Source organism: Giraffa tippelskirchi, chromosome X, assembly GCF_054371585.1.
Source record: "Giraffa tippelskirchi isolate mGirTip1 chromosome X, T2T-mGirTip1v1.2.pri, whole genome shotgun sequence".
Lineage (NCBI taxonomy): Eukaryota > Metazoa > Chordata > Mammalia > Artiodactyla > Giraffidae > Giraffa > Giraffa tippelskirchi.
The window spans coordinates 98,704,237-98,730,779 of NC_137289.1; the positions used below are offsets into that span (position 1 = coordinate 98,704,237).

The following is a 26,543-nucleotide window of genomic DNA, read 5'->3' on the forward strand; positions in this document are numbered from 1 at the left end:
TGACTGCCACCCTTGATAGGGGCCCTGTGACAAAAACTGTGTACACACACTCTCTCAGTCCATCTGCCCAACCCACAACAAGGAGGGCACCGTTAGCAGATGGGCGCCCAAGGCCCAGTGCAGAGGGAAGGTCTCAGCTCATGAGGAGGGGAGGAACTGGATGGAAGCTTGGGCTCCTTGGAGGAGGCGGGATAGACTCAGCACAACCCTGGCCAGGGAGTGTGGGAGGGGGGCGTTGGCACAGGGCCACAGGGACCCTATGGCTGACTCACTGTCAGGGTATGTCTCTGTGTCTCCCCATCACACACCCAGCTTCTTATCTGATGGATGGAATGGACTGGTCACATTCCCTGGGGACGTGATCATGGAAGGTACAGAGTTGAGCCTCCAAGCAGCTGGGGGGAAATCTCACATTCACCAGTTTGCATGAGGCTCCACCACAAATGCAGAGATCCCTGCCTCTCTTTCCCCCATTAGAGCAGTCATTGGCAGGGAGATCAGCAAGAGGGCAGTCTGGGCAGGATAGGTTGTGAGGGACCCTGTGTGCAGCATGAGCCTCCCCAGGAATGGAGAATGTCCTTTTCCTGATGGGCAGAGGCCCCTGATGTGTGTGAAGGGAGCGTGATTAAGGCCCAGGCCATGGGCAACTGAGTCATTCTCTAGAGAAAGAGAGGATTTTACTCCCCAGGAGTAAAATGGAGACATCAGGATTTCACTCCCCAGTTTTTCCACTAGGATCTAGGATACTTTTCTCCCAGATAGGTATCTCCTCTAGGCTGTTGCTCAAATGTCACAATCTTAGAACTTCCCTGACCACTCTTTCTAGATATCATCCCCTCTCTCTATTTCACTATCCCAATTTAATGTTAATTATGGCAGTTACAAACACCTGATAAATTACTTGTATTTGGGGACCACATGATCCCAAGAGAAGGTAAGCTCCATGAGGAAAAGGTCGATTTTCTCTTTCCAAACACACAAATTTGTGCTTGACACATACTTTGGAGAGAATGCATGAACAACGGAATGAATAAACAAAGTTAAACCTGTTGAGAGAAGCATAGCTAGACAGGCTGAGGATTCTGCTAGAGAACATATTCAGGGATGATAAGATGATGACAAAGCTGTGACCTTTATCTCACCTACGAGGTGGTGTCCTTGGGTCCCCTCGAAATTGACCCCTTTCCTAACAGAATGGAAGGTCCTGTTGTCTTTTTCACATATTACTCGCGGTCAACGTCAGAGGCCTTCCCCACGCCAGGACCTCAGATTCCAGTCGGAAGCTTTACTTACCCTGCCCACTGGGGGACTGTGGCTGGATATTTCTGCCTTAAACAGGAAAGCTCAAACAACTACGATGCGCAGCATAGATAAAATGCTTTCAATGCTCTTTGTTACGACAGTGGTCACTATAGACAAGTAATCTTCAGTTTATGAAGACTTCTTTTTGAGTCCAAGATGGCAGCAATCTGTGGGGTTTTCACCCTAACCTTGCCCTTCCGCCCTTGGCGGATCATCCTGGAATGGTCCCCGGGCATCTATATCTGCTGTTCCCCAATCCCACCAGCAAGGGGCGCGCGAGATGAAACAGTTCTGTCCTGGGATATACCACTGAGGGGAAGCGGTAAGACCCCCCCCACTCTGGAAGGTACCATTGGGAGAGGGCGTTCCACAGCAGGGAGGGCCCCCTTACACCGCGTCAGGCATGGACCACAGTTCCCAGGCGCGGCGCTCAGGGCGCCTCTGGGTCTATCCCGATTCGCTCCTCTTCGTCTTCCCGCTGCTTTCGAATCCGAGTGGACACTGGTATTCAGCGGAAACTTTCTTCGTCTCTTTTCCAACTCCACCCCTTCGTTGGTGGGACGACTACGGAGCGAGAGACCTGCTGTCGGTTTGGGTATGGCGTCAGAGAAGCTTTCTGGGTAGTGACTGGTCACCGCGTGATTGCGGGCACTGTGGGCACAGAACTGGAACTGAGGGCGAGAGGCGCGTGTATACGCGTGCGCCTGCGTTAGCGTGCGCAACGATGCAGAGCATGCAATTTTCCTCCGAGTTTTATTGCTTTTCCCAAAGGGGTCGAATAGCTGCTCTGGTTAGTGGCGAGGTTTGGCGCGGTCACTGGCCGTGCATGGTGACTGCGTTTCAGTCTTGTTTAGCTCTCGCTCAGTCTGGATCCTGTGGCAGCGCACGGTCTTCACACAAATGCACGCAATTCATGTCCAGGGAGAGGTCTCTGAGTTTGGTGTCTCTCCCTGGAGAGTATACTGTATCTGGCACCTTGGGATTGTGTGTTGCTACGTGTGACAACACGGGTGCTGTTTGGCTACATTTGATCTCCTTGAGCCTTTGGGCGGAATTGTGAGTGATGGGACATTTGATGTGAGTGGATTTTGTGAGCCATAATACAAAGCCTCTAGGATGTGTGCCTGTATACCGGGATGTGCATCTTTGGAGGTTTCTTGCCTCTCAGTCCCTGTGTGTGAGATCTCTGTGTTAGGAGTCTGCACCCCAGAATGTGAGATCACTGAGCTTTTTGATTCTGGGTTCCAAGTTGTGATGCCTCTGTGCTGCTTTAAGGATGGGTTAGTCTAAAGGTGTAAAGGATCAGCTGCCTGGGGCTCTATGCAGAGGTTGCAAATTTTTCCTTTGTCTGGGAACTTTGTCTTAAGATTATATGATATTCTTGAGTTATTAAAACTTCTGCCTTTCCGTTTAGGAGGGTTTGTATTAGGTCGGTAAGTGTCCGCATGGTTTGGGAGTCAGTCTCCATGATGTGAAGCATCTGTGCAGTTCTCATTTGTTTCTGTCTGGAAGACTTTGGACTGTTTGCAGGGTCTCTGTCACAGCGTGTATGGTTATGGTCTCTGTTGTGTTTGAGCGTCTGAGACTCGAGTTGTGTGCTCTCTGTGCAGAGATTCAGTGAGCTCTTTTTGGTGTCTCTGGCTGTCTATGAGCTGTTGGAAGTCTTCGTGTTAGAAATAAAACCTCTTACGTTCTTGGCTGTGAGGTCTCTGTCCAGGAAGTGAGGATTTGGTAGCTGGCAGATATGATTCTGAAGCCGGGAACCTGACATGCTGACTGTGTGTTGTTGAGTGTATCACTTGTCTCGTGAAATCTCAGTATGTATCATAATTAATACAGTGGGGCCAGTGCCCATCTTGGAGGGTACCTGTGCATGTTAGCAATGTGTTTAAAGGGCCTGCCTCCAGACTGTCCTTCAGCAAATGTTTTCTGAGCACCTGCCATAGACCTGAGCACTATTGGAGGAGTTTGGGACAGGGCAAAACTAACCAAGTCTCTCATTGCATAGACTTGGTGGTCAGTAAGTAAATCAAGGGTGGCAGGCACTATGAAGAAAGATATTGCTAGATCAGGGGAAAAGGTGTATGTGGGTATGATATTATGATTTTCTTCAAGATAATGAGGGAAAGTCTCCCTGAAAGATGCCAAGTAAGCAGAGATCTGGAGGAAGTGAGGGAGCAGGTCGTGGGGTTACCTAAGGGAAGAGCATTCCAGGCAGAAGGAACAACAAATGCAACAGTCCTCGCATGGAAATCTACTTGGCGTGCTCCTGAACGTCAAGGAGTCCTGTGATGCACTGGGTTTGGCACGTAGCTCTCATTGAAAGGGGCCTGGTGCTGCTATTTCTGTTTGTCCCCCAGTTTGTGGTCATCTGCATTTCACAGATGAAGGACTCAAGGCTCCAACATGTGCCCTGCACCTTCTCTCCTACCTATACCTGAAATTAGGAGTGAAACCTTCTGGTCCGTCAGGAGAGACAGAGAACTTGAGTGTACCAGCTGCAGGGATGATAGCATCCACGTTGAATGTCAGCCGAGCAGCGTACCTCAGTTTTAATGTGGGAATCATGCCTCATATCGTTGCCTGCCCTTGATGGAGGGCAGGACTTAAGAAGGAGAAAGGGAACTGGGGCAAAGGAGAGAGGCAGGAAGGGGAAGCTGGAGGACAATGAGAAAAAAAAATGAATGGTCTCATCACATTGCTTGGATTTGGCCCAAATCACCTTGATTAAATGATTGGAGTGATATATAGATATATAGATATATAGATATATATTTTTTACTTTGTCCCTGTCCCTACCCTTTCTTTCCCTCCCCTTCTCTTTTGTGCCTGGGATACCACCTGGGGCTGGAGATTTCTTTTCTGTGAATTTTTCAACTACAAGCTTGCTTTTAAAATAGGTTATCTGTTCCTTTTTCACTGAAATTTGATAGTTTGTTCCGCTTCACCTAAATTGCCAGATGTAGTTATTCTATGACTATAAACTTATTCATAGAATCCTTTTAATTTCTGTGGAATCTGTAACCTATTTCTTTCCTGATATTGGTAAGTTTTGTCTATAGTTATCTTGCTTTTGTTTTATTCTTCTGGGTGGAAATTTATGAATTCGTAGTGACCTTTTGAAAGAGCCAGCTTTGGGTTTTGTCGATTATCTATATATTTTTTCTAATATCTGTTCCGATCTCTTTTTCCCTTATTTTGCTGAGTCTCGCTACCAAAGGGGTTTAATAAAGTCCCTGAAAGTTTCCCAAGTATAGTGTAATCTCACAGATTCTAGGGCACTGTTGTAGCCGCACTGAGTGAGATCCACTGAATGTAGATCATGGCATCTGCACTTTTTACAAGAATTCCTCAGTTCTGATTGACATGGACAACGTGTCTAGGCACTACTGGACCAGAGACATGGTCTTATTTTCCCTACTGCCAGGCTGTCTTCACTGACAGCATGTGACAGGGTTGTCTGTTTTCTCTGATGCACAAACCCAAGGGGTATGACACAAACTCAAGGGGGTTGACAATTAAATGGAGGGAGGCTTTGGACTAGAGCAGATGCGGTGGACTTTGGAAAAAGTAGATGCATTAGAGATTTTCGAAGTAAAAGTGACAGAACTCAGCAAGAATATGGACTTGAAGTGAAGGAGAGGGAATTGTAAACATGGTTAAGACCAAGTTTCTGTGTCCTGTCATAAGGGTACAAAGGTGTCATGGGAAATCCTGGAAGTTGGCCAGGTCTGGAAAGAATTCCAAATAAGATTTTTATGTTTATGAGCTCATGGTCTAGATGGATACAATAACCAGTATTTACATACTTAAAAGTTCCTTTTCCTTTTAAAAAAAAGTGAGAGGTATTGAGATATAATTTATATACAATAGAAGTCAATGCTTTAAAGCATTACCGTTTGTCAAGTTTTCACATATGCATACCATTGCGTAAATGCTACCACAGCAAAAATGTAGAAAACGCCCCATTCGTTTGAAAACGCTCCTTTGGGCTATTTGCATTGAGACTCCTTCCTCCATTCCTATACCCTGGCCACCGCAGATATATTTCTGTGCCTATAGTTGTGCCTTTTCCAGGAATCCATTGACATGGAATCATATAACACATAGCCTTCTGTGTCTGACATCTCTCAGTGGCACAGCTGAGATGCATCCTTGCTGTTACATGCATTAGGAGTTCCTTTTGAAATGACTGTGTAGTATTCTTATGCATGAGTATATTCTTTTTTCTTTCATCTACATACCAGTTGTTGAATAGTTTGGTTGTTTCTGGTTTTGGCTATTAGGAGTACATGAGTAGGATATTTTAGTAATGGTCCTTGTGTGAATATGTTTTCCTTTCTCTTGGGTAAAATTGGCTAAAATTAAAACTCCTAGGAAGTACCGAAATTCTTGAGAATAAGAAGAATATGCTACCGGAGAAGAGTGAAGAAATAGCTACAAAAGGAATGAAAAGGCTAAGCTAAAGTGGAAACAGCCCCCAGCTGTGGATGTGTCTGGTGGTGAAAGTCAAGTCCGATGCTAAAAGAACAATATTGTACAGGAACCAGAGGTATATTCTGAGAAATCAGTTACCAGTTCAGAGATATAAATGTGCAATGCTCCAAGCAACAGATGGAAACGGAGGTACATATTTCTGTGTCTATTCTATGGAAGTGAGTAAAGCCATTGCAAGCATGATGGAAAACCCAGAAGCAGAGAAGGAAATGGTTCATCAAAGCATGTATAAAAATAGGTATTCAAACCAGTAATGTCTATTCCTGTCATAAATGTCTTCCTGAGACACATTCTCCACTAAGGGTAACCTGGGACTACCTATCACCACAGTTTGTGGATGCGTAAGAAAGACTGCACTGGAAGGAAAAAAAGATAGTCTTCAACCCCCTTTCTCATCCTCCAGAGACCCTGCGGTTCCAGGACTCTACCTCAGTAGCGAGAAAAGCTCAACGTGCTCGGCACACGCCGAACTCAGGGAGCATGCGCAGTGTGTGCAGGTACACCCGCTACTGCGCATGCGCCTTGGTGCGCATAAGTAGCGCGCATTCTGTGAGGAGCGTTGGGCCTGAGGCGGTTGTGTTTACTCAGTCCCGGTTCCTTCTCACTGCTTGCGAGTCACCAGGTAGGTCCACAGATCTGTCCTGTCTGGAGTTGATGTGTGCGAGCGTGTGAGGGGGAGCCAGCGAGTTTCGGGCGGGTCGGGCAGCGCGTTTTCGGGCCTTTGAGGAGGAAGGCCCTCGAGGTCGTCATCTTGCTCTTCAGAGGTGTCGTGACGCCATAGTTCTTGCCCTGGTGGCTGGAGAGGAAGCTCGGTGGGCAGAAGAGGGAGGGATCGGGTGATGGTGGGCGGGGGGGAGACTTGGGAGTGCTATTTGAAATATCTGGTTCACTGGGGCCCTGGAACTGACGACAGAGCACAGAATCTGGGGCCGGCAGTGGGACCTGGGCAGGGGGCGGGGTGGGCGATTAAGGAAAGGCCTAGAAACCGGACCGCGGGGGTGGGGGGGGGTGGGTTGTGACTGTCTCCCGGGTTTTGTGATAAGGTGTCAAGGGAGACGTGGACCGGTTGCTCTGCATGCAGACTCACTTCAGCCCCAGACACTGAGAAAATCGCCATAGTCAGGCTGTAAAGACTGAGCCTTCTTGTTCCAACTGAATTCCAAGGGAGCTGGGGAGATACGTCTGGTGAATAGGGGTGTGACAAAAGGAATAGTCCTGAATTTTTAACTCTTAGCAGTATTTCACTAAATATCTTCATAATGGAGAATTCTGTTGTGAAATCAAACTTCCTCACAAAAATTGAGCCTTCCTGTGTACCTTAAGGTAATTTCTCTGCCAGCTTAGCAAAGACAAAAATGGCTTTTCTAGTAACTGTATTTAGTGTGATTGGAATGCATGTACACTCATACTTAACCATCGTTTTCTTTTGAAAGTATTTTCACATTTTTTAAAAAAGTAATAAGTCAACATATGGCCATAAAAGTGATCAAATATAGCTCTAGTCATAAATACATTTTCTAAATCACAACATTCTACTTTCAGGGAGAAATATGAGTGGGCAAGTGGCATCAACACTGGGACCTATAGATCAAGAGTCCTCCCAGCTGGATGCACCTGTGGTTGTGAGTACCTTACCATTTGGTGTTTTCTATTAGCAGAAGTTTATTTTTGAGAAAATGATGTTAAGTAGTACAGATGCAGTGATAAAGGTCTTTCATGCTGATAAAGGGTGACAGTGTGTCTTAGGAAGGAACATTGATCCAGATATATTACAGTCTGGCGTTGCCTGGATGAGTATACTGTTAAATTCCCTGGAAATGTGCCCAGTGACTCCCTCCTCCTGCTTATTAACAACAGATTGCATACTTCCATCCCAACATAGAGTTAAATAGCTTCCAAAGTCTTTCTGAGTAACTCTTATGGGAGTTAACTTTTCTCTGTGGGAAGAGAAACTTTATTAAAAGTAAGTACATAGAATTGTGTTGGGAAAATGTTGTTAGGTTTACTTATGATCAGATACATCTGTGTCTTATGTATAGTTATGCTATTAGATGTATTAACAACAAAAAGTTTTTATTTGCATGCCCACTCTACTAGGACCAGCAGCCCAGTGTTGAGCAACCTCAACAAGGGGAACCACCAGCTGAAATTCATGATATCACACCTGCAAAGGAGGAAGTACATGAAGAGCATCCAGTGGATCGTGGTGAAGAGAAGCTGCCGCGTGCCTGTCAAGGTAAAGTGTATCAGTGCATCCTGCCTTAAGACATACCCAGTGAGTGGAGGAAAGGAAACATTAGAAAAGGACTTCAGACAGTTCCTGAAAAACTGAGGAGAGTATAGTTTGCAGGTTCGTGTGGTTGGTGAAATTTTCCCTTGTTTTCAAGACAAAGAAGTCGGGGGAGCATCTAAGTTGTCTGAGGACAACCCTGGAAAAGGAAAATGGTAATGACTTTCGGGAAATTCTGCTTTCCTTTTTCTCCAGCAAAACATTCCTGGAATAATGCTCCTGAGTTTCTTACTCATCACATTTTTACCATACTAACCTAAGGCTTTTAATTCATAACACTGAGGGAATGAATATCATCATTCCCTTGTTTATATTGTAGGTTTTACACCTAAATTGATGCGTTTTTTTAATGATCCTTACCTGGAAATTGATCTCCCGGAATTGGCTGTGGCAAAGACTGGGGGTCAAGGTGGAGATGGTCCTGATGTCTAGGAGGAGATTGCGTCAAATATACAGCCTGTTGAAATGCCAGAAGCAGGTATGTCATCCATTCAGAAAGTAATTTATGTGGTTTCTGTTTTTCAGAATATTATATCTTTAATAATATAGAGGGAACATTACTATTATTTTAATAATAGAATTCACATATTCTTTGAAAGATAGTTCACATCCCAGATGCCTGAGTGCCTGACTTACAGACTTTCCAATAAAGAGACAGGATCAAAGCCATATCGAACTGAAAATAGGAAACCGTTTTCCTTTTTTTTTTTTTTTTTAAATAAATTTATTTATTTTAGTTGGAGGCTAATTACTTTACAATATTGTAGTGGTTTTTGCCATACATTGACATGAATCAGCCATGGGTTTACATGTGTTCCCCATCCTGAACCCCCCCACACCTCCCTCCCCCTCCCATCCCTCCGGGTCATCCCACTGCCCCAGCCCTGAGCATTTGTCTCATGCATCGAACCTGGAATGATGTTCTGTTTCACATATGATAATATACATGTTTCAATGCTATTCTCTCAGAACGTCCCACCCTCACCTTCTCCCTCAGAGTCCATAAGACTGTTCTATGCATCTGTGTCTCTTATTCTGTCTCGCATATAGGGTTATCGTTACCATCTTTCAAATTCCATATATATGCATTAGTATACTGTATTGGTGTTTTTCTGTCTGGCTTACTTCACTCTGTATAATGGGCTCCAGTTTCATCCTTCTCAATAGAACTGATTCAAAAGGAAACCGTTTTCTTTCCTTGAGTATAAGTACTTTAAGCAACAGCTAATAATTTTCAGGTTCTTTTCTAATTTCTGCTTGTAACAAATACGGAATGCATTTGTAATAAATATCAGTTTACATGAAATATGCTCAGTAGGTTCTAGTACCAGCTTTAACATAATGTGTGTGATTCAGGTAAATCCCTTAACTTCTAAACTGAACTTTATTCATTTAAGTTGTGAATTCAGAACAGATACACTAAAATGCCAATTTTTCCATGCTGATTTTTGCACTCTCTGATTCCCTTCGATGGAATGCATACAAGAATACTCTGTTTTTCTTGATTGATTTATCATAAAATATCATCTAGAGTCAAATTATAACAGGGGAATTGAGATTTCATTTTCTGATGGGGGACCCATGTACACCCGTGGCTGATTCATATCAATGTATTGCAAAAAACACCACACTATTGTAAAGTAATTAGCCTCCAATTAAAATTAAAAAATTAATTTTTTAAAAAAGAAAATGAGCCAACATTCTGCTTGATGTTTGTTAAATTCTCTCAAATTCTGAATTCTCTAGCTCTTAGGAAACTTAGTTGCATTTTAAATCCTTTCCCCATTGAAGCATGATATGACTGAATAATAAAATGGCAAAAGGTAGTCTAGTTTCCTGTTTCTGTGGCTGATCAAGTTGAGAGAGTGCATTTAGTCAGTGATATTCCAGGCAGGTGTGAGTGAGATACATATGCTAAGCACACTACCTGCCCCCATGTTTGGTCTGTTTTGGGGGGCGTTTTTTTGCTTATTTTAAGTGGAGGATCATTACTTTACACTACTCTGATGGTTTTTGCCATACACCCAACTCTCACTCTTAAGGAACTAGTAAAAATCTGAGCCTCACGATATAATCGTCTCTCACTATATCAAATATGTTATTTTTCCTCTTTGATACGTGAGTTTAAAAAGTTTTGAAGGTTAAAGTCTGTAACTCTAGTTCTTCCCACGTAATCAGCGTAGTATCTTTCACATAGGTGTTCTCCAGATTGCTGACAATTAATTGCATGGTTCTAATTTTACAGGAAGAACTTCATGGTTAGGGAAGATTTTACTGTGTATTAGCCTTCTAAATATTTTCACTTTACCTTTTTGTTCCATTCCATTAGAACATGTAGATGAAAGGACAACTTTCAGACTACTTGCAAGTAACTACAGAACATGATTAAAATGTTCTCTTAGAAACATCTTAGCCCTAAATATGTGTGGTATTTAAAAAGAAAAATACATTAATTATAAAGTACATAAATATAAAATCCTACCCCCAACAAACAGGTAAGAAAAAGAGCGACAGAATAAACCTAACGGAAAAAGAAAAAGATACTTAATAAAAGACAGGTATGAATCGTCAGGAAGAGGAAAATAAACTCAACTAATAGATAAACACAATGTGGTAATTTACATAATTTTGTAACACACATATATATACACACACATTTTTTAATATTCTTTTCTGTTGTGATTTATCACAGGAGGTTGGACATAGTTCCCTGTGCTGTATAGTAGGACCTTGTTGTTTATCCATTCTGAATGTGATAGTTTGTATCTGCCAACCCCAAATTGCCAGTCCATTCCTCTCAGTTTACATGATTGTGAAGAAAATGGACAAAGCCCAAGTATACCTAATAAGAAATATGAACAAGACACTAACAGTAGATTACAGAATTAAAACAGAGTATAATCTGGAACTCACATATTTTTAGAATATTGATGGGATGTGTCTAATAGGGTAGAAAAAGAAATATTATTTAACATAGCCCAGAGTAACTAAATAAGTAAACATCACAAGATACCGTGGATGAACTTTTGAAATTGGTCAGAGTTGTCTCTCAAAAGCCATTGTCATTCAGAAACAAACCAAAAAATCTCCTTTTCCAGATTTTCTTCTCTCTTCCTACTTGCTTTTCTCTCTCACTCATACTCCCTCTAGCTCTCCCGTTTCTTTTCTTCTCTCCTTTTTCTCTTTCTTCTTTTGGTGTGGCTGTGAGAAAGTCCTATTTCTGCTTCACATGTTGATGTCGCCAGTGATAGTAATGACTGAAAATTAGTGTCCCCATATAATTTATTATACCAACTGGAATGCTTTCCAAGGTGACAAGAAACATTTAGAATTACAAGAGGGCCACAAGTAAAAAGGGGGATAAATGTTTAACTGACTTAAAACAACCACATCAGGGATGAATTAGAACAAATGAAAATTTCTACACTCTTCCACAGTAGAGAAGAAACAAATGTACTACTGGCCTTTTTCTTTACTTCACTTAAGCAGTAACAGAGATAACAACTGTTGAGCTGTCCTATATTCGGAATATTATTTCAAACCAACACAGTTCAATGATACTTTTGGGGGATTTTTTGGTTTTAGTTTTTGTGTATTTTGTTTTTCTTAGGGTGTTTTTTGTTGTTAGATATTTTACTGAATGTGTACACAGTTTTGCCCTCTACTGAAAACGACCTTCTGATAGGTTCAATTGATTTCATTTGTTCTGAACTCAGTGTCCTTATTTTCTTGTATAACTAGGAAGGGTAGTGTGTTTTTAAAAATACTGGTAATACGCTTGAAAAGCCTATAAAATCTCTAGAGAGGATTAACTGAAGGTAAGCCAAAGGGTCGCCCGTAGTGTTCTTGTTTTAGTCCACTTTATAAAACTACAACTGCGATGAACTCTGTACACCTCTCCTGTCATCGAAATTTCTGCTAAGTAACTTTTTTAATGTATATATTATAGGTGAAGGGCGACGATTTGCTTGAAAGAAGATAGACTGAAGCCATCTGTGCTGTTCTTATGTTGTATATTTGACTGTTAAAGTTCTGTCAATAAAGTTTCATTTTCTCCTTGCACATTTTTTGTTACATTTATCCCCGAGGATTTAATGGTATTGAAAATCCATGGTTTGTGATTTTTATGGCCTAGTTGAGGATGTATGTAGAGATAGAATGTTTGTATATAGATTTTCTGTTCCACAGTTCCTCTAAATATGCATATTAATTCCACAAATTTAGATCTAGATTATTTTTGCTTTTCAAAATATACTATAATATTTGAATATCAACAGTTTCTACTGGCTTAAACCTTAAACCTTTCCTCATTTTGCAGGATTGAACAAACCAGCCAGAATACTCTTGACTAAAGCAGGTGATAATCGGCATTTTTCCCGATAGGAAATGAGTAATCTTCTGCATTTCGACCTGTTTACGTTGCTTTTTTGTAGATACACTTTATCAGAGTAAGTTCCATTCTATTCCTAGCTTGCTGTCTTGAATATAGATTCAGTTCAGTTCCGTTCAGTCGCTCAGTCGTGTCCGACTCTCTGCGACCCCATGAATTGCAGCACGCCAGGCCTCTCTGTCCATCACCAACTCCTGGAGTCCACCCAAACCCATGTCCATCGAGTCGGTTATGCCATCCAACCATCTCAGCCTCTGTCGTCCCCTTCTCCTTCCGCCCCCAATCCTACCCAGCGTTAGGGTCTTTTCCAATGAGTCAGCCCTTCGCATGAGGTGGCCCAAGTATTGGAGTTTCAGCTTCAACATCAGACCTTCCGGTGAACACCCAGGATTGATCTCTTTTAGGATGGATTGGTTGGATCTCCTTGCAGTCCAAGTGACTCTCAAGAGTCTTCTCCAACACCACAGTCCAAAAGCATCAATTCTTCGGTGCTCAGCTTTCTTCACCGTCCAACTCTCACATCCATACATGACCACTGGAAAAACCATAGCCTTGACTAGACGGACTTTTGTTGGCAAAGTAATGTCTCTGCTTTTAAATATGCTATCTAGGTTGGCCATAACCTTCCTTCCAAGGAGTAAGCGTCTTTTAAGTTCATGGCTGCAATCACCATCAGCAGTGGTTTTGGAGCCCCCAAAAATAAAGTCTGACACTGTTTCCAGTGTTTCCCCATCTATTCGCCATGAAGTGATGGAACCGGATGCCGTGATCTTAGTTTTCTGAATGTTGAGTTTTAAGCCACCTTTTTCACTCTCCTCTTTCTCTTTCATCAGGAGGCTCTTTAGTTCTTCACTTTCTGCCATAAGGGTGGTGTCACCTGCATATCTGAGGATATGGCGTGTGACTAAATAAGGGCCAGTTTGTCCAAAGCACTGTGTGCCTCTTCCTGTTTTTCACCCAGAATTCCTTCATGACGCAGTGTCATTCAGGGATCGCAGAGGTTACAACTTACCCCTGTAGAACTGGCTGTGAGCAACGCTGTTTCTGTTAGGGATCCTAATTCATCTGAAGCCAGAGATGGAATTTCTGAGCTGGAGTGCATCTGTGTCCTCAGGTGTGACCTATTAGAGCTGTTTTGGGTTGGCATCCAGGATGAGCACTCTAAACTGTTTGCAGATCTCTGTCCCAGGGCATGAAATCTCAGAACTGTTTGGGGGGGGGGGTCTGTGTCCAGAGGGTTGGGCCTCTCAGCTGTTCATATATCTGCACACGAGAACAGTCTGAAGAGAGAGGCTGGATGGACCCCACTCTCACGGGCCTTAGAAGCAGGCCTGTGATGTCACATTTGCTACGATTTCTACCATGCCTCCCTACAGAGAGAAAAGCTTGGGGCCCCATCCTCAGAGAGGGTAATAATGCACAGTTCACAGAAGCCCAGGTAATAATCCTGTTAAGAAAAATACTTGCTGATATGACTGCCACCCTTGATAGGGGCCCTGTGACAAAAACTGTGTACACACACTCTCTCAGTCCATCTGCCCAACCCACAACAAGGAGGGCACCGTTAGCAGATGGGCGCCCAAGGCCCAGTGCAGAGGGAAGGTCTCAGCTCATGAGGAGGGGAGGAACTGGATGGAAGCTTGGGCTCCTTGGAGGAGGCGGGAAAGACTCAGCACAACCCTGGCCAGGGAGTGTGGGAGGGGGGCGTTGGCACAGGGCCACAGGGACCCTATGGCTGACTCACTGTCAGGGTATGTCTCTGTGTCTCCCCATCACACACCCAGCTTCTTATCTGATGGATGGAATGGACTGGTCACATTCCCTGGGGACGTGATCATGGAAGGTACAGAGTTGAGCCTCCAAGCAGCTGGGGGGAAATCTCACATTCACCAGTTTGCATGAGGCTCCACCACAAATGCAGAGATCCCTGCCTCTCTTTCCCCCATTAGAGCAGTCATTGGCAGGGAGATCAGCAAGAGGGCAGTCTGGGCAGGATAGGTTGTGAGGGACCCTGTGTGCAGCATGAGCCTCCCCAGGAATGGAGAATGTCCTTTTCCTGATGGGCAGAGGCCCCTGATGTGTGTGAAGGGAGCGTGATTAAGGCCCAGGCCATGGGCAACTGAGTCATTCTCTAGAGAAAGAGAGGATTTTACTCCCCAGGAGTAAAATGGAGACATCAGGATTTCACTCCCCAGTTTTTCCACTAGGATCTAGGATACTTTTCTCCCAGATAGGTATCTCCTCTAGGCTGTTGCTCAAATGTCACAATCTTAGAACTTCCCTGACCACTCTTTCTAGATATCATCCCCTCTCTCTATTTCACTATCCCAATTTAATGTTAATTATGGCAGTTACAAACACCTGATAAATTACTTGTATTTGGGGACCACATGATCCCAAGAGAAGGTAAGCTCCATGAGGAAAAGGTCGATTTTCTCTTTCCAAACACACAAATTTGTGCTTGACACATACTTTGGAGAGAATGCATGAACAACGGAATGAATAAACAAAGTTAAACCTGTTGAGAGAAGCATAGCTAGACAGGCTGAGGATTCTGCTAGAGAACATATTCAGGGATGATAAGATGATGACAAAGCTGTGACCTTTATCTCACCTACGAGGTGGTGTCCTTGGGTCCCCTCGAAATTGACCCCTTTCCTAACAGAATGGAAGGTCCTGTTGTCTTTTTCACATATTACTCGCGGTCAACGTCAGAGGCCTTCCCCACGCCAGGACCTCAGATTCCAGTCGGAAGCTTTACTTACCCTGCCCACTGGGGGACTGTGGCTGGATATTTCTGCCTTAAACAGGAAAGCTCAAACAACTACGATGCGCAGCATAGATAAAATGCTTTCAATGCTCTTTGTTACGACAGTGGTCACTATAGACAAGTAATCTTCAGTTTATGAAGACTTCTTTTTGAGTCCAAGATGGCAGCAATCTGTGGGGTTTTCACCCTAACCTTGCCCTTCCGCCCTTTGCGGATCATCCTGGAATGGTCCCCAGGCATCTATATCTGCTGTTCCCCAATCCCACCAGCAAGGGGCGCGCGAGATGAAACAGTTCTGTCCTGGGATATACCACTGAGGGGAAGCGGTAAGACCCCCCCCACTCTGGAAGGTACCATTGGGAGAGGGCGTTCCACAGCAGGGAGGGCCCCCTTACACCGCGTCAGGCATGGACCACAGTTCCCAGGCGCGGCGCTCAGGGCGCCTCTGGGTCTATCCCGATTCGCTCCTCTTCGTCTTCCCGCTGCTTTCGAATCCGAGTGGACACTGGTATTCAGCGGAAACTTTCTTCGTCTCTTTTCCAACTCCACCCCTTCGTTGGTGGGACGACTACGGAGCGAGAGACCTGCTGTCGGTTTGGGTATGGCGTCAGAGAAGCTTTCTGGGTAGTGACTGGTCACCGCGTGATTGCGGGCACTGTGGGCACAGAACTGGAACTGAGGGCGAGAGGCGCGTGTATACGCGTGCGCCTGCGTTAGCGTGCGCAACGATGCAGAGCATGCAATTTTCCTCCGAGTTTTATTGCTTTTCCCAAAGGGGTCGAATAGCTGCTCTGGTTAGTGGCGAGGTTTGGCGCGGTCACTGGCCGTGCATGGTGACTGCGTTTCAGTCTTGTTTAGCTCTCGCTCAGTCTGGATCCTGTGGCAGCGCACGGTCTTCACACAAATGCACGCAATTCATGTCCAGGGAGAGGTCTCTGAGTTTGGTGTCTCTCCCTGGAGAGTATACTGTATCTGGCACCTTGGGATTGTGTGTTGCTACGTGTGACAACACAGGTGGTGTTTGGCTACATTTGATCTCCTTGAGCCTTTGGGCGGAATTGTGAGTGATGGGACATTTGATCTGAGTGGATTTTGTGAGCCATAATACAAAGCCTCTAGGATGTGTGCCTGTATACCGGGATGTGCATCTTTGGAGGTTTCTTGCCTCTCAGTCCCTGTGTGTGAGATCTCTGTGTTAGGAGTCTGCACCCCAGAATGTGAGATCACTGAGCTTTTTGATTCTGGGTTCCAAGTTGTGATGCCTCTGTGCTGCTTTAAGGATGGGTTAGTCTAAAGGTGTAAAGGATCAGCTGCCTGGGGCTCTATGCAGAGGTTGCAAATTTTTCCTTTGTCTGGGAACTTTGTCTTAAGATTATATGATATTCTTGAGTTATTAAAACTTCTGCCTTTCCGTTTAGGAGGGTTTGTATTAGGTCGGTAAGTGTCCGCGTGGTTTGGGAGTCAGTCTCCATGATGTGAAGCATCTGTGCAGTTCTCATTTGTTTCTGTCTGGAAGACTTTGGACTGTTTGCAGGGTCTCTGTCACAGCGTGTATGGTTATGGTCTCTGTTGTGTTTGAGCGTCTGAGACTCGAGTTGTGTGCTCTCTGTGCAGAGATTCAGTGAGCTCTTTTTGGTGTCTCTGGCTGTCTATGAGCTGTTGGAAGTCTTCGTGTTAGAAATAAAACCTCTTACGTTCTTGGCTGTGAGGTCTCTGTCCAGGAAGTGAGGATTTGGTAGCTGGCAGATATGATTCTGAAGCCGGGAACCTGACATGCTGACTGTGTGTTGTTGAGTGTATCACTTGTCTCGTGAAATCTCAGTATGTATCATAATTAATACAGTGGGGCCAGTGCCCATCTTGGAGGGTACCTGTGCATGTTAGCAATGTGTTTAAAGGGCCTGCCTCCAGACTGTCCTTCAGCAAATGTTTTCTGAGCACCTGCCATAGACCTGAGCACTATTGGAGGAGTTTGGGACAGGGCAAAACTAACCAAGTCTCTCATTGCATAGACTTGGTGGTCAGTAAGTAAATCAAGGGTGGCAGGCACTATGAAGAAAGATATTGCTAGATCAGGGGAAAAGGTGTATGTGGGTATGATATTATGATTTTCTTCAAGATAATGAGGGAAAGTCTCCCTGAAAGATGCCAAGTAAGCAGAGATCTGGAGGAAGTGAGGGAGCAGGTCGTGGGGTTACCTAAGGGAAGAGCATTCCAGGCAGAAGGAACAACAAATGCAACAGTCCTGGCATGGAAATCTACTTGGCGTGCTCCTGAACATCAAGGAGTCCTGTGATGCACTGGGTTTGGCACGTAGCTCTCATTGAAAGGGGCCTGGTGCTGCTATTTCTGTTTGTCCCCCAGTTTGTGGTCATCTGCATTTCACAGATGAAGGACTCAAGGCTCCAACATGTGCCCTGCACCTTCTCTCCTACCTATACCTGAAATTAGGAGTGAAACCTTCTGGTCCGTCAGGAGAGACAGAGAACTTGAGTGTACCAGCTGCAGGGATGATAGCATCCACGTTGAATGTCAGCCGAGCAGCGTACCTCAGTTTTAATGTGGGAATCATGCCTCATATCGTTGCCTGCCCTTGATGGAGGGCAGGACTTAAGAAGGAGAAAGGGAACTGGGGCAAAGGAGAGAGGCAGGAAGGGGAAGCTGGAGGACAATGAGAAAAAAAAATGCATGGTCTCATCACATTGCTTGGATTTGGCCCAAATCACCTTGATTAAATGATTGGAGTGATATATATATATATATATATATATATATATATATATATATAAAAATATATTTTTTTTTTTTACTTTGTCCCTGTCCCTACCCTTTCTTTCCCTCCCCTTCTCTTTTGTGCCTGGGATACCACCTGGGGCTGGAGATTTCTTTTCTGTGAATTTTTCAACTACAAGCTTGCTTTTAAAATAGGTTATCTGTTCCTTTTTCACTGAAATTTGATAGTTTGTTCCGCTTCACCTAAATTGCCAGATGTAGTTATTCTATGACTATAAACTTATTCATAGAATCCTTTTAATTTCTGTGGAATCTGTAACCTATTTCTTTCCTGATATTGGTAAGTTTTGTCTATAGTTATCTTGCTTTTGTTTTATTCTTCTGGGTGGAAATTTATGAATTCGTAGTGACCTTTTGAAAGAGCCAGCTTTGGGTTTTGTCGATTATCTATATATTTTTTCTAATATCTGTTCCGATCTCTTTTTCCCTTATTTTGCTGAGTCTCGCTACCAAAGGGGTTTAATAAAGTCCCTGAAAGTTTCCCAAGTATAGTGTAATCTCACAGATTCTAGGGCACTGTTGTAGCCGCACTGAGTGAGATCCACTGAATGTAGATCATGGCATCTGCACTTTTTACAAGAATTCCTCAGTTCTGATTGACATGGACAACGTGTCTAGGCACTACTGGACCAGAGGCATGGTCTTATTTTCCCTACTGCCAGGCTGTCTTCACTGAGAGCATGTGACAGGGTTGTCTGTTTTCTCTGATGCACAAACCCAAGGGGTATGACACAAACTCAAGGGCGTTGACAATTAAATGGAGGGAGGCTTTGGACTAGAGCAGATGCGGTGGACTTTGGAAAAAGTAGATGCATTAGAGATTTTCGAAGTAAAAGTGACAGAACTCAGCAAGAATATGGACTTGAAGTGAAGGAGAGGGAATTGTAAACATGGTTAAGACCAAGTTTCTGTGTCCTGTCATAAGGGTACAAAGGTGTCATGGGAAATCCTGGAAGTTGGCCAGGTCTGGAAAGAATTCCAAATAAGATTTTTATGTTTATGAGCTCATGGTCTAGATGGATACAATAACCAGTATTTACATACTTAAAAGTTCCTTTTCCTTTTAAAAAAAAGTGAGAGGTATTGAGATATAATTTATATACAATAGAAGTCAATGCTTTAAAGCATTACCGTTTGTCGAGTTTTCACATATGCATACCATTGCGTAAATGCTACCACAACAAAAATGTAGAAAACGCCCCATTCGTTTGAAAACGCTCCTTTGGGCTATTTGCATTGAGACTCCTTCCTCCATTCCTATACCCTGGCCACCGCAGATATATTTCTGTGCCTATAGTTGTGCCTTTTCCAGGAATCCATTGACATGGAATCATATAACACATAGCCTTCTGTGTCTGACATCTCTCAGTGGCACAGCTGAGATGCATCCTTGCTGTTACATGCATTAGGAGTTCCTTTTGAAATGACTGTGTAGTATTCTTATGCATGAGTATATTCTTTTTTCTTTCATCTACATACCAGTTGTTGAATAGTTTGGTTGTTTCTGGTTTTGGCTATTAGGAGTACATGAGTAGGATATTTTAGTAATGGTCCTTGTGTGAATATGTTTTCCTTTCTCTTGGGTAAAATTGGCTAAAATTAAAACTCCTAGGAAGTACCGAAATTCTTGAGAATAAGAAGAATATGCTACCGGAGAAGAGTGAAGAAATAGCTACAAAAGGAATGAAAAGGCTAAGCTAAAGTGGAAACAGCCCCCAGCTGTGGATGTGTCTGGTGGTGAAAGTCAAGTCCGATGCTAAAAGAACAATATTGTACAGGAACCAGAGGTATATTCTGAGAAATCAGTTACCAGTTCAGAGATATAAATGTGCAATGCTCCAAGCAACAGATGGAAACGGAGGTACATATTTCTGTGTCTATTCTATGGAAGTGAGTAAAGCCATTGCAAGCATGATGGAAAACCCAGAAGCAGAGAAGGAAATGGTTCATCAAAGCATGTATAAAAATAGGTATTCAAACCAGTAATGTCTATTCCTGTCATAAATGTCTTCCTGAGACACATTCTCCACTAAGGGTAACCTGGGACTACCTATCACCACAGTTTGTGGATGCGTAAGAAAGACTGCACTGGAAGGAAAAAAAGATAGTCTTCAACCCCCTTTCTCATCCTCCAGAGACCCTGCGGTTCCAGGACTCTACCTCAGTAGCGAGAAAAGCTCAACGTGCTCGGCACACGCCGAACTCAGGGAGCATGCGCAGTGTGTGCAGGTACACCCGCTACTGCGCATGCGCCTTGGTGCGCATAAGTAGCGCGCATTCTGTGAGGAGCGTTGGGCCTGAGGCGGTTGTGTTTACTCAGTCCCGGTTCCTTCTCACTGCTTGCGAGTCACCGGGTAGGTCCACAGATCTGTCCTGTCTGGAGTTGATGTGTGCGAGCGTGTGAGGGGGAGCCAGCGAGTTTCGGGCGGGTCGGGCAGCGCGTTTTCGGGCCTTTGAGGAGGAAGGCCCTCGAGGTCGTCATCTTGCTCTTCAGAGGTGTCGTGACGCCATAGTTCTTGCCCTGGTGGCTGGAGAGGAAGCTCGGTGGGCAGAAGAGGGAGGGGTCGGGTGATGGTGGGCGGGGGGGAGACTTGGGAGTGCTATTTGAAATATCTGGTTCACTGGGGCCCTGGAACTGACGACAGAGCACAGAATCTGGGGCCGGCAGTGGGACCTGGGCAGGGGGCGGGGTGGGCGATTAAGGAAAGGCCTAGAAACCGGACCGCGGGGGTGGGGGGGGTGGGTTGTGACTGTCTCCCGGGTTTTGTGATAAGGTGTCAAGGGAGACGTGGACCGGTTGCTCTGCATGCAGACTCACTTCAGCCCCAGACACTGAGAAAATCGCCATAGTCAGGCTGTAAAGACTGAGCCTTCTTGTTCCAACTGAATTCCAAGGGAGCTGGGGAGATACGTCTGGTGAATAGGGGTGTGACAAAAGGAATAGTCCTGAATTTTTAACTCTTAGCAGTATTTCACTAAATATCTTCATAATGGAGAATTCTGTTGTGAAATCAAACTTCCTCACAAAAATTGAGCCTTCCTGTGTACCTTAAGGTAATTTCTCTGCCAGCTTAGCAAAGACAAAAATGGCTTTTCTAGTAACTGTATTTAGTGTGATTGGAATGCATGTACACTCATACTTAACCATCGTTTTCTTTTGAAAGTATTTTCACATTTTTTAAAAAAGTAATAAGTCAACATATGGCCATAAAAGTGATCAAATATAGCTCTAGTCATAAATACATTTTCTAAATCACAACATTCTACTTTCAGGGAGAAATATGAGTGGGCAAGTGGCATCAACACTGGGACCTATAGATCAAGAGTCCTCCCAGCTGGATGCACCTGTGGTTGTGAGTACCTTACCATTTGGTGTTTTCTATTAGCAGAAGTTTATTTTTGAGAAAATGATGTTAAGTAGTACAGATGCAGTGATAAAGGTCTTTCATGCTGATAAAGGGTGACAGTGTGTCTTAGGAAGGAACATTGATCCAGATATATTACAGTCTGGCGTTGCCTGGATGAGTATACTGTTAAATTCCCTGGAAATGTGCCCAGTGACTCCCTCCTCCTGCTTATTAACAACAGATTGCATACTTCCATCCCAACATAGAGTTAAATAGCTTCCAAAGTCTTTCTGAGTAACTCTTATGGGAGTTAACTTTTCTCTGTGGGAAGAGAAACTTTATTAAAAGTAAGTACATAGAATTGTGTTGGGAAAATGTTGTTAGGTTTACTTATGATCAGATACATCTGTGTCTTGTGTATAGTTATGCTATTAGATGTATTAACAACAAAAAGTTTTTATTTGCATGCCCACTCTACTAGGACCAGCAGCCCAGTGTTGAGCAACCTCAACAAGGGGAACCACCAGCTGAAATTCATGATATCACACCTGCAAAGGAGGAAGTACATGAAGAGCATCCAGTGGATCGTGGTGAAGAGAAGCTGCCGCGTGCCTGTCAAGGTAAAGTGTATCAGTGCATCCTGCCTTAAGACATACCCAGTGAGTGGAGGAAAGGAAACATTAGAAAAGGACTTCAGACAGTTCCTGAAAAACTGAGGAGAGTATAGTTTGCAGGTTCGTGTGGTTGGTGAAATTTTCCCTTGTTTTCAAGACAAAGAAGTCGGGGGAGCATCTAAGTTGTCTGAGGACAACCCTGGAAAAGGAAAATGGTAATGACTTTCGGGAAATTCTGCTTTCCTTTTTCTCCAGCAAAACATTCCTGGAATAATGCTCCTGAGTTTCTTACTCATCACATTTTTACCATACTAACCTAAGGCTTTTAATTCATAACACTGAGGGAATGAATATCATCATTCCCTTGTTTATATTGTAGGTTTTACACCTAAATTGATGCGTTTTTTTAATGATCCTTACCTGGAAATTGATCTCCCGGAATTGGCTGTGGCAAAGACTGGGGGTCAAGGTGGAGATGGTCCTGATGTCTAGGAGGAGATTGCGTCAAATATAGAGCCTGTTGAAATGCCAGAAGCAGGTATGTCATCCATTCAGAAAGTAATTTATGTGGTTTCTGTTTTTCAGAATATTATATCTTTAATAATATAGAGGGAACATTACTATTATTTTAATAATAGAATTCACATATTCTTTGAAAGATAGTTCACATCCCAGATGCCTGAGTGCCTGACTTACAGACTTTCCAATAAAGAGACAGGATCAAAGCCATATCGAACTGAAAATAGGAAACCGTTTTCCTTTTTTTTTTTTATTTTTAAATAAATTTATTTATTTTAGTTGGAGGCTAATTACTTTACAATATTGTAGTGGTTTTTGCCATACATTGACATGAATCAGCCATGGGTTTACATGTGTTCCCCATCCTGAACCCCCCCACACCTCCCTCCCCCTCCCATCCCTCCGGGTCATCCCACTGCCCCAGCCCTGAGCATTTGTCTCATGCATCGAACCTGGAATGATGTTCTGTTTCACATATGATAATATACATGTTTCAATGCTATTCTCTCAGAACGTCCCACCCTCACCTTCTCCCTCAGAGTCCATAAGACTGTTCTATGCATCTGTGTCTCTTATTCTGTCTCGCATATAGGGTTATCGTTACCATCTTTCAAATTCCATATATATATGCATTAGTATACTGTATTGGTGTTTTTCTGTCTGGCTTACTTCACTCTGTATAATGGGCTCCAGTTTCATCCTTCTCAATAGAACTGATTCAAAAGGAAACCGTTTTCTTTCCTTGAGTATAAGTACTTTAAGCAACAGCTAATAATTTTCAGGTTCTTTTCTAATTTCTGCTTGTAACAAATACGGAATGCATTTGTAATAAATATCAGTTTACATGAAATATGCTCAGAAGGTTCTAGTACCAGCTTTAACATAATGTGTGTGATTCAGGTAAATCCCTTAACTTCTAAACTGAACTTTATTCATTTAAGTTGTGAATTCAGAACAGATACACTAAAATGCCAATTTTTCCATGCTGATTTTTGCACTCTCTGATTCCCTTCGATGGAATGCATACAAGAATACTCTGTTTTTCTTGATTGATTTATCATAAAATATCATCTAGAGTCAAATTATAACAGGGGAATTGAGATTTCATTTTCTGATGGGGGACCCATGTACACCCGTGGCTGATTCATATCAATGTATTGCAAAAAACACCACACTATTGTAAAGTAATTAGCCTCCAATTAAAATTAAAAAATTAATTTTTTTAAAAAAGAAAATGAGCCAACATTCCGCTTGATGTTTGTTAAATTCTCTCAAATTCTGAATTCTCTAGCTCTTAGGAAACTTAGTTGCATTTTAAATCCTTTCCCCATTGAAGCATGATATGACTGAATAATAAAATGGCAAAAGGTAGTCTAGTTTCCTGTTTCTGTGGCTGATCAAGTTGAGAGAGTGCATTTAGTCAGTGATATTCCAGGCAGGTGTGAGTGAGATACATATGCTAAGCACACTACCTGCCCCCATGTTTGGTCTGTTTTGGGGGGCGTTTTTTTGCTTATTTTAAGTGGAGGATCATTACTTTACACTACTCTGATGGTTTTTGCCATACACCCAACTCTCACTCTTAAGGAACTAGTAAAAATCTGAGCCTCACGATATAATCGTCTCTCACTATATCAAATATGTTATTTTTCCTCTTTGATACGTGAGTTTAAAAAGTTTTGAAGGTTAAAGTCTGTAACTCTAGTTCTTCCCACGTAATCAGCGTAGTATCTTTCACATAGGTGTTCTCCAGATTGCTGACAATTAATTGCATGGTTCTAATTTTACAGGAAGAACTTCATGGTTAGGGAAGATTTTACTGTGTATTAGCCTTCTAAATATTTTCACTTTACCTTTTTGTTCCATTCCATTAGAACATGTAGATGAAAAGACAACTTTCAGACTACTTTCAAGTAACTACAGAACATGATTAAAATGTTCTCTTAGAAACATCTTAGCCCTAAATATGTGTGGTATTTAAAAAGAAAAATACATTAATTATAAAGTACATAAATATAAAATCCTACCCCCAACAAACAGGTAAGAAAAAGAGCGACAGAATAAACCTAACGGAAAAAGAAAAAGATACTTAATAAAAGACAGGTATGAATCGTCAGGAAGAGGAAAATAAACTCAACGAATAGATAAACACAATGTGGTAATTTACATAATTTTGTAACACACATATATATACACACACATTTTTTAATATTCTTTTCTGTTGTGATTTATCACAGGAGGTTGGACATAGTTCCCTGTGCTGTATAGTAGGACCTTGTTGTTTATCCATTCTGAATGTGATAGTTTGTATCTGCCAACCCCAAATTGCCAGTCCATTCCTCTCAGTTTACATGATTGTGAAGAAAATGGACAAAGCCCAAGTATACCTAATAAGAAATATGAACAAGACACTAACAGTAGATTACAGAATTAAAACAGAGTGTAATCTGGAACTCACATATTTTTAGAATATTGATGGGATGTGTCTAATAGGGTAGAAAAAGAAATATTATTTAACATAGCCCAGAGTAACTAAATAAGTAAACATCACAAGATACCGTGGATGAACTTTTGAAATTGGTCAGAGTTGTCTCTCAAAAGCCATTGTCATTCAGAAACAAACCAAAAAATCTCCTTTTCCAGATTTTCTTCTCTCTTCCTACTTGCTTTTCTCTCTCACTCATACTCCCTCTAGCTCTCCCGTTTCTTTTCTTCTCTCCTTTTTCTCTTTCTTCTTTTGGTGTGGCTGTGAGAAAGTCCTATTTCTGCTTCACATGTTGATGTCGCCAGTGATAGTAATGACTGAAAATTAGTGTCCCCATATAATTTATTATACCAACTGGAATGCTTTCCAAGGTGACAAGAAACATTTAGAATTACAAGAGGGCCACAAGTAAAAAGGGGGATAAATGTTTAACTGACTTAAAACAACCACATCAGGGATGAATTAGAACAAATGAAAATTTCTACACTCTTCCACAGTAGAGAAGAAACAAATGTACTACTGGCCTTTTTCTTTACTTCACTTAAGCAGTAACAGAGATAACAACTGTTGAGCTGTCCTATATTCGGAATATTATTTCAAACCAACACAGTTCAATGATACTTTTGGGGGATTTTTTGGTTTTAGTTTTTGTGTATTTTGTTTTTCTTAGGGTGTTTTTTGTTGTTAGATATTTTACTGAATGTGTACACAGTTTTGCCCTCTACTGAAAACGACCTTCTGATAGGTCCAATTGATTTCATTTGTTCTGAACTCAGTGTCCTTATTTTCTTGTATAACTAGGAAGGGTAGTGTGTTTTTAAAAATACTGGTAATACGCTTGAAAAGCCTATAAAATCTCTAGAGAGGATTAACTGAAGGTAAGCCAAAGGGTCGCCCGTAGTGTTCTTGTTTTAGTCCACTTTATAAAACTACAACTGCGATGAACTCTGTACACCTCTCCTGTCATCGAAATTTCTGCTAAGTAACTTTTTTAATGTATATATTATAGGTGAAGGGCGACGATTTGCTTGAAAGAAGATAGACTGAAGCCATCTGTGCTGTTCTTATGTTGTATATTTGACTGTTAAAGTTCTGTCAATAAAGTTTCATTTTCTCCTTGCACATTTTTTGTTACATTTATCCCCGAGGATTTAATGGTATTGAAAATCCATGGTTTGTGATTTTTATGGCCTAGTTGAGGATGTATGTAGAGATAGAATGTTTGTATATAGATTTTCTGTTCCACAGTTCCTCTAAATATGCATATTAATTCCACAAATTTAGATCTAGATTATTTTTGCTTTTCAAAATATACTATAATATTTGAATATCAACAGTTTCTACTGGCTTAAACCTTAAACCTTTCCTCATTTTGCAGGATTGAACAAACCAGCCAGAATACTCTTGACTAAAGCAGGTGATAATCGGCATTTTTCCCGATAGGAAATGAGTAATCTTCTCCATTTCGACCTGTTTACGTTGCTTTTTTGTAGATACACTTTATCAGAGTAAGTTCCATTCTATTCCTAGCTTGCT

The 26,543-nt window shown here is 42.5% G+C and overlaps 1 protein-coding gene and 1 long non-coding RNA gene across 5 annotated transcripts; both read left to right on the forward strand.

Moving 5' to 3' along the window:
* The first annotated feature begins 1,662 nt into the window (after nucleotides 1-1,662).
* Nucleotides 1,663-12,151, forward strand: LOC145536317 (uncharacterized). Of its 3 annotated transcripts, none has more exons than XM_081565416.1 (7): nucleotides 1,663-1,897; nucleotides 5,680-5,928; nucleotides 6,203-6,421; nucleotides 7,342-7,421; nucleotides 7,897-8,035; nucleotides 8,409-8,567; nucleotides 12,039-12,151. In XM_081565416.1, exons 2-6 carry the CDS (start codon nucleotides 5,793-5,795, stop codon nucleotides 8,519-8,521), a joined length of 687 nt encoding a protein of 228 aa, XP_081421542.1. In that variant the 5' UTR covers nucleotides 1,663-1,897; nucleotides 5,680-5,792; the 3' UTR covers nucleotides 8,522-8,567; nucleotides 12,039-12,151. The 3 variants fall into 3 exon arrangements, with proteins under 3 accessions (XP_081421542.1, XP_081421543.1, XP_081421544.1); XM_081565417.1 differs by having other exon boundaries at nucleotides 1,692-1,897; nucleotides 5,680-6,037; XM_081565418.1 differs by having other exon boundaries at nucleotides 1,692-2,016; nucleotides 5,684-6,421.
* A 3,476-nt stretch (nucleotides 12,152-15,627) lies between these two features.
* LOC145536318 (uncharacterized) lies at nucleotides 15,628-26,129 on the forward strand. Of its 2 annotated transcripts, XR_014075768.1 has the most exons (6): nucleotides 15,628-15,848; nucleotides 19,655-20,396; nucleotides 21,316-21,395; nucleotides 21,871-22,009; nucleotides 22,383-22,541; nucleotides 26,017-26,129. It is a non-coding gene; the product is annotated as an uncharacterized LOC145536318 (long non-coding RNA). The 2 variants fall into 2 exon arrangements; XR_014075767.1 differs by lacking the exon at nucleotides 15,628-15,848 and having other exon boundaries at nucleotides 19,340-20,396.
* Nucleotides 26,130-26,543: the final 414 nt, after the last annotated feature.

Bases quoted from the DNA above. Each gene is read 5' to 3' on its own strand.
- LOC145536317 (XM_081565416.1), top strand. From the start codon at position 5,793: ATGTGTCTGGTGGTGAAAGTCAAGTCCGATGCTAAAAGAACAATATTG. The intron at 5,929-6,202 runs GTACATATTTCT...CTCATCCTCCAG, and splicing joins AGCAACAGATGGAAACGGAG to AGACCCTGCGGTTCCAGGAC. The intron at 7,422-7,896 runs GTGAGTACCTTA...CCACTCTACTAG, and splicing joins AGCTGGATGCACCTGTGGTT to GACCAGCAGCCCAGTGTTGA.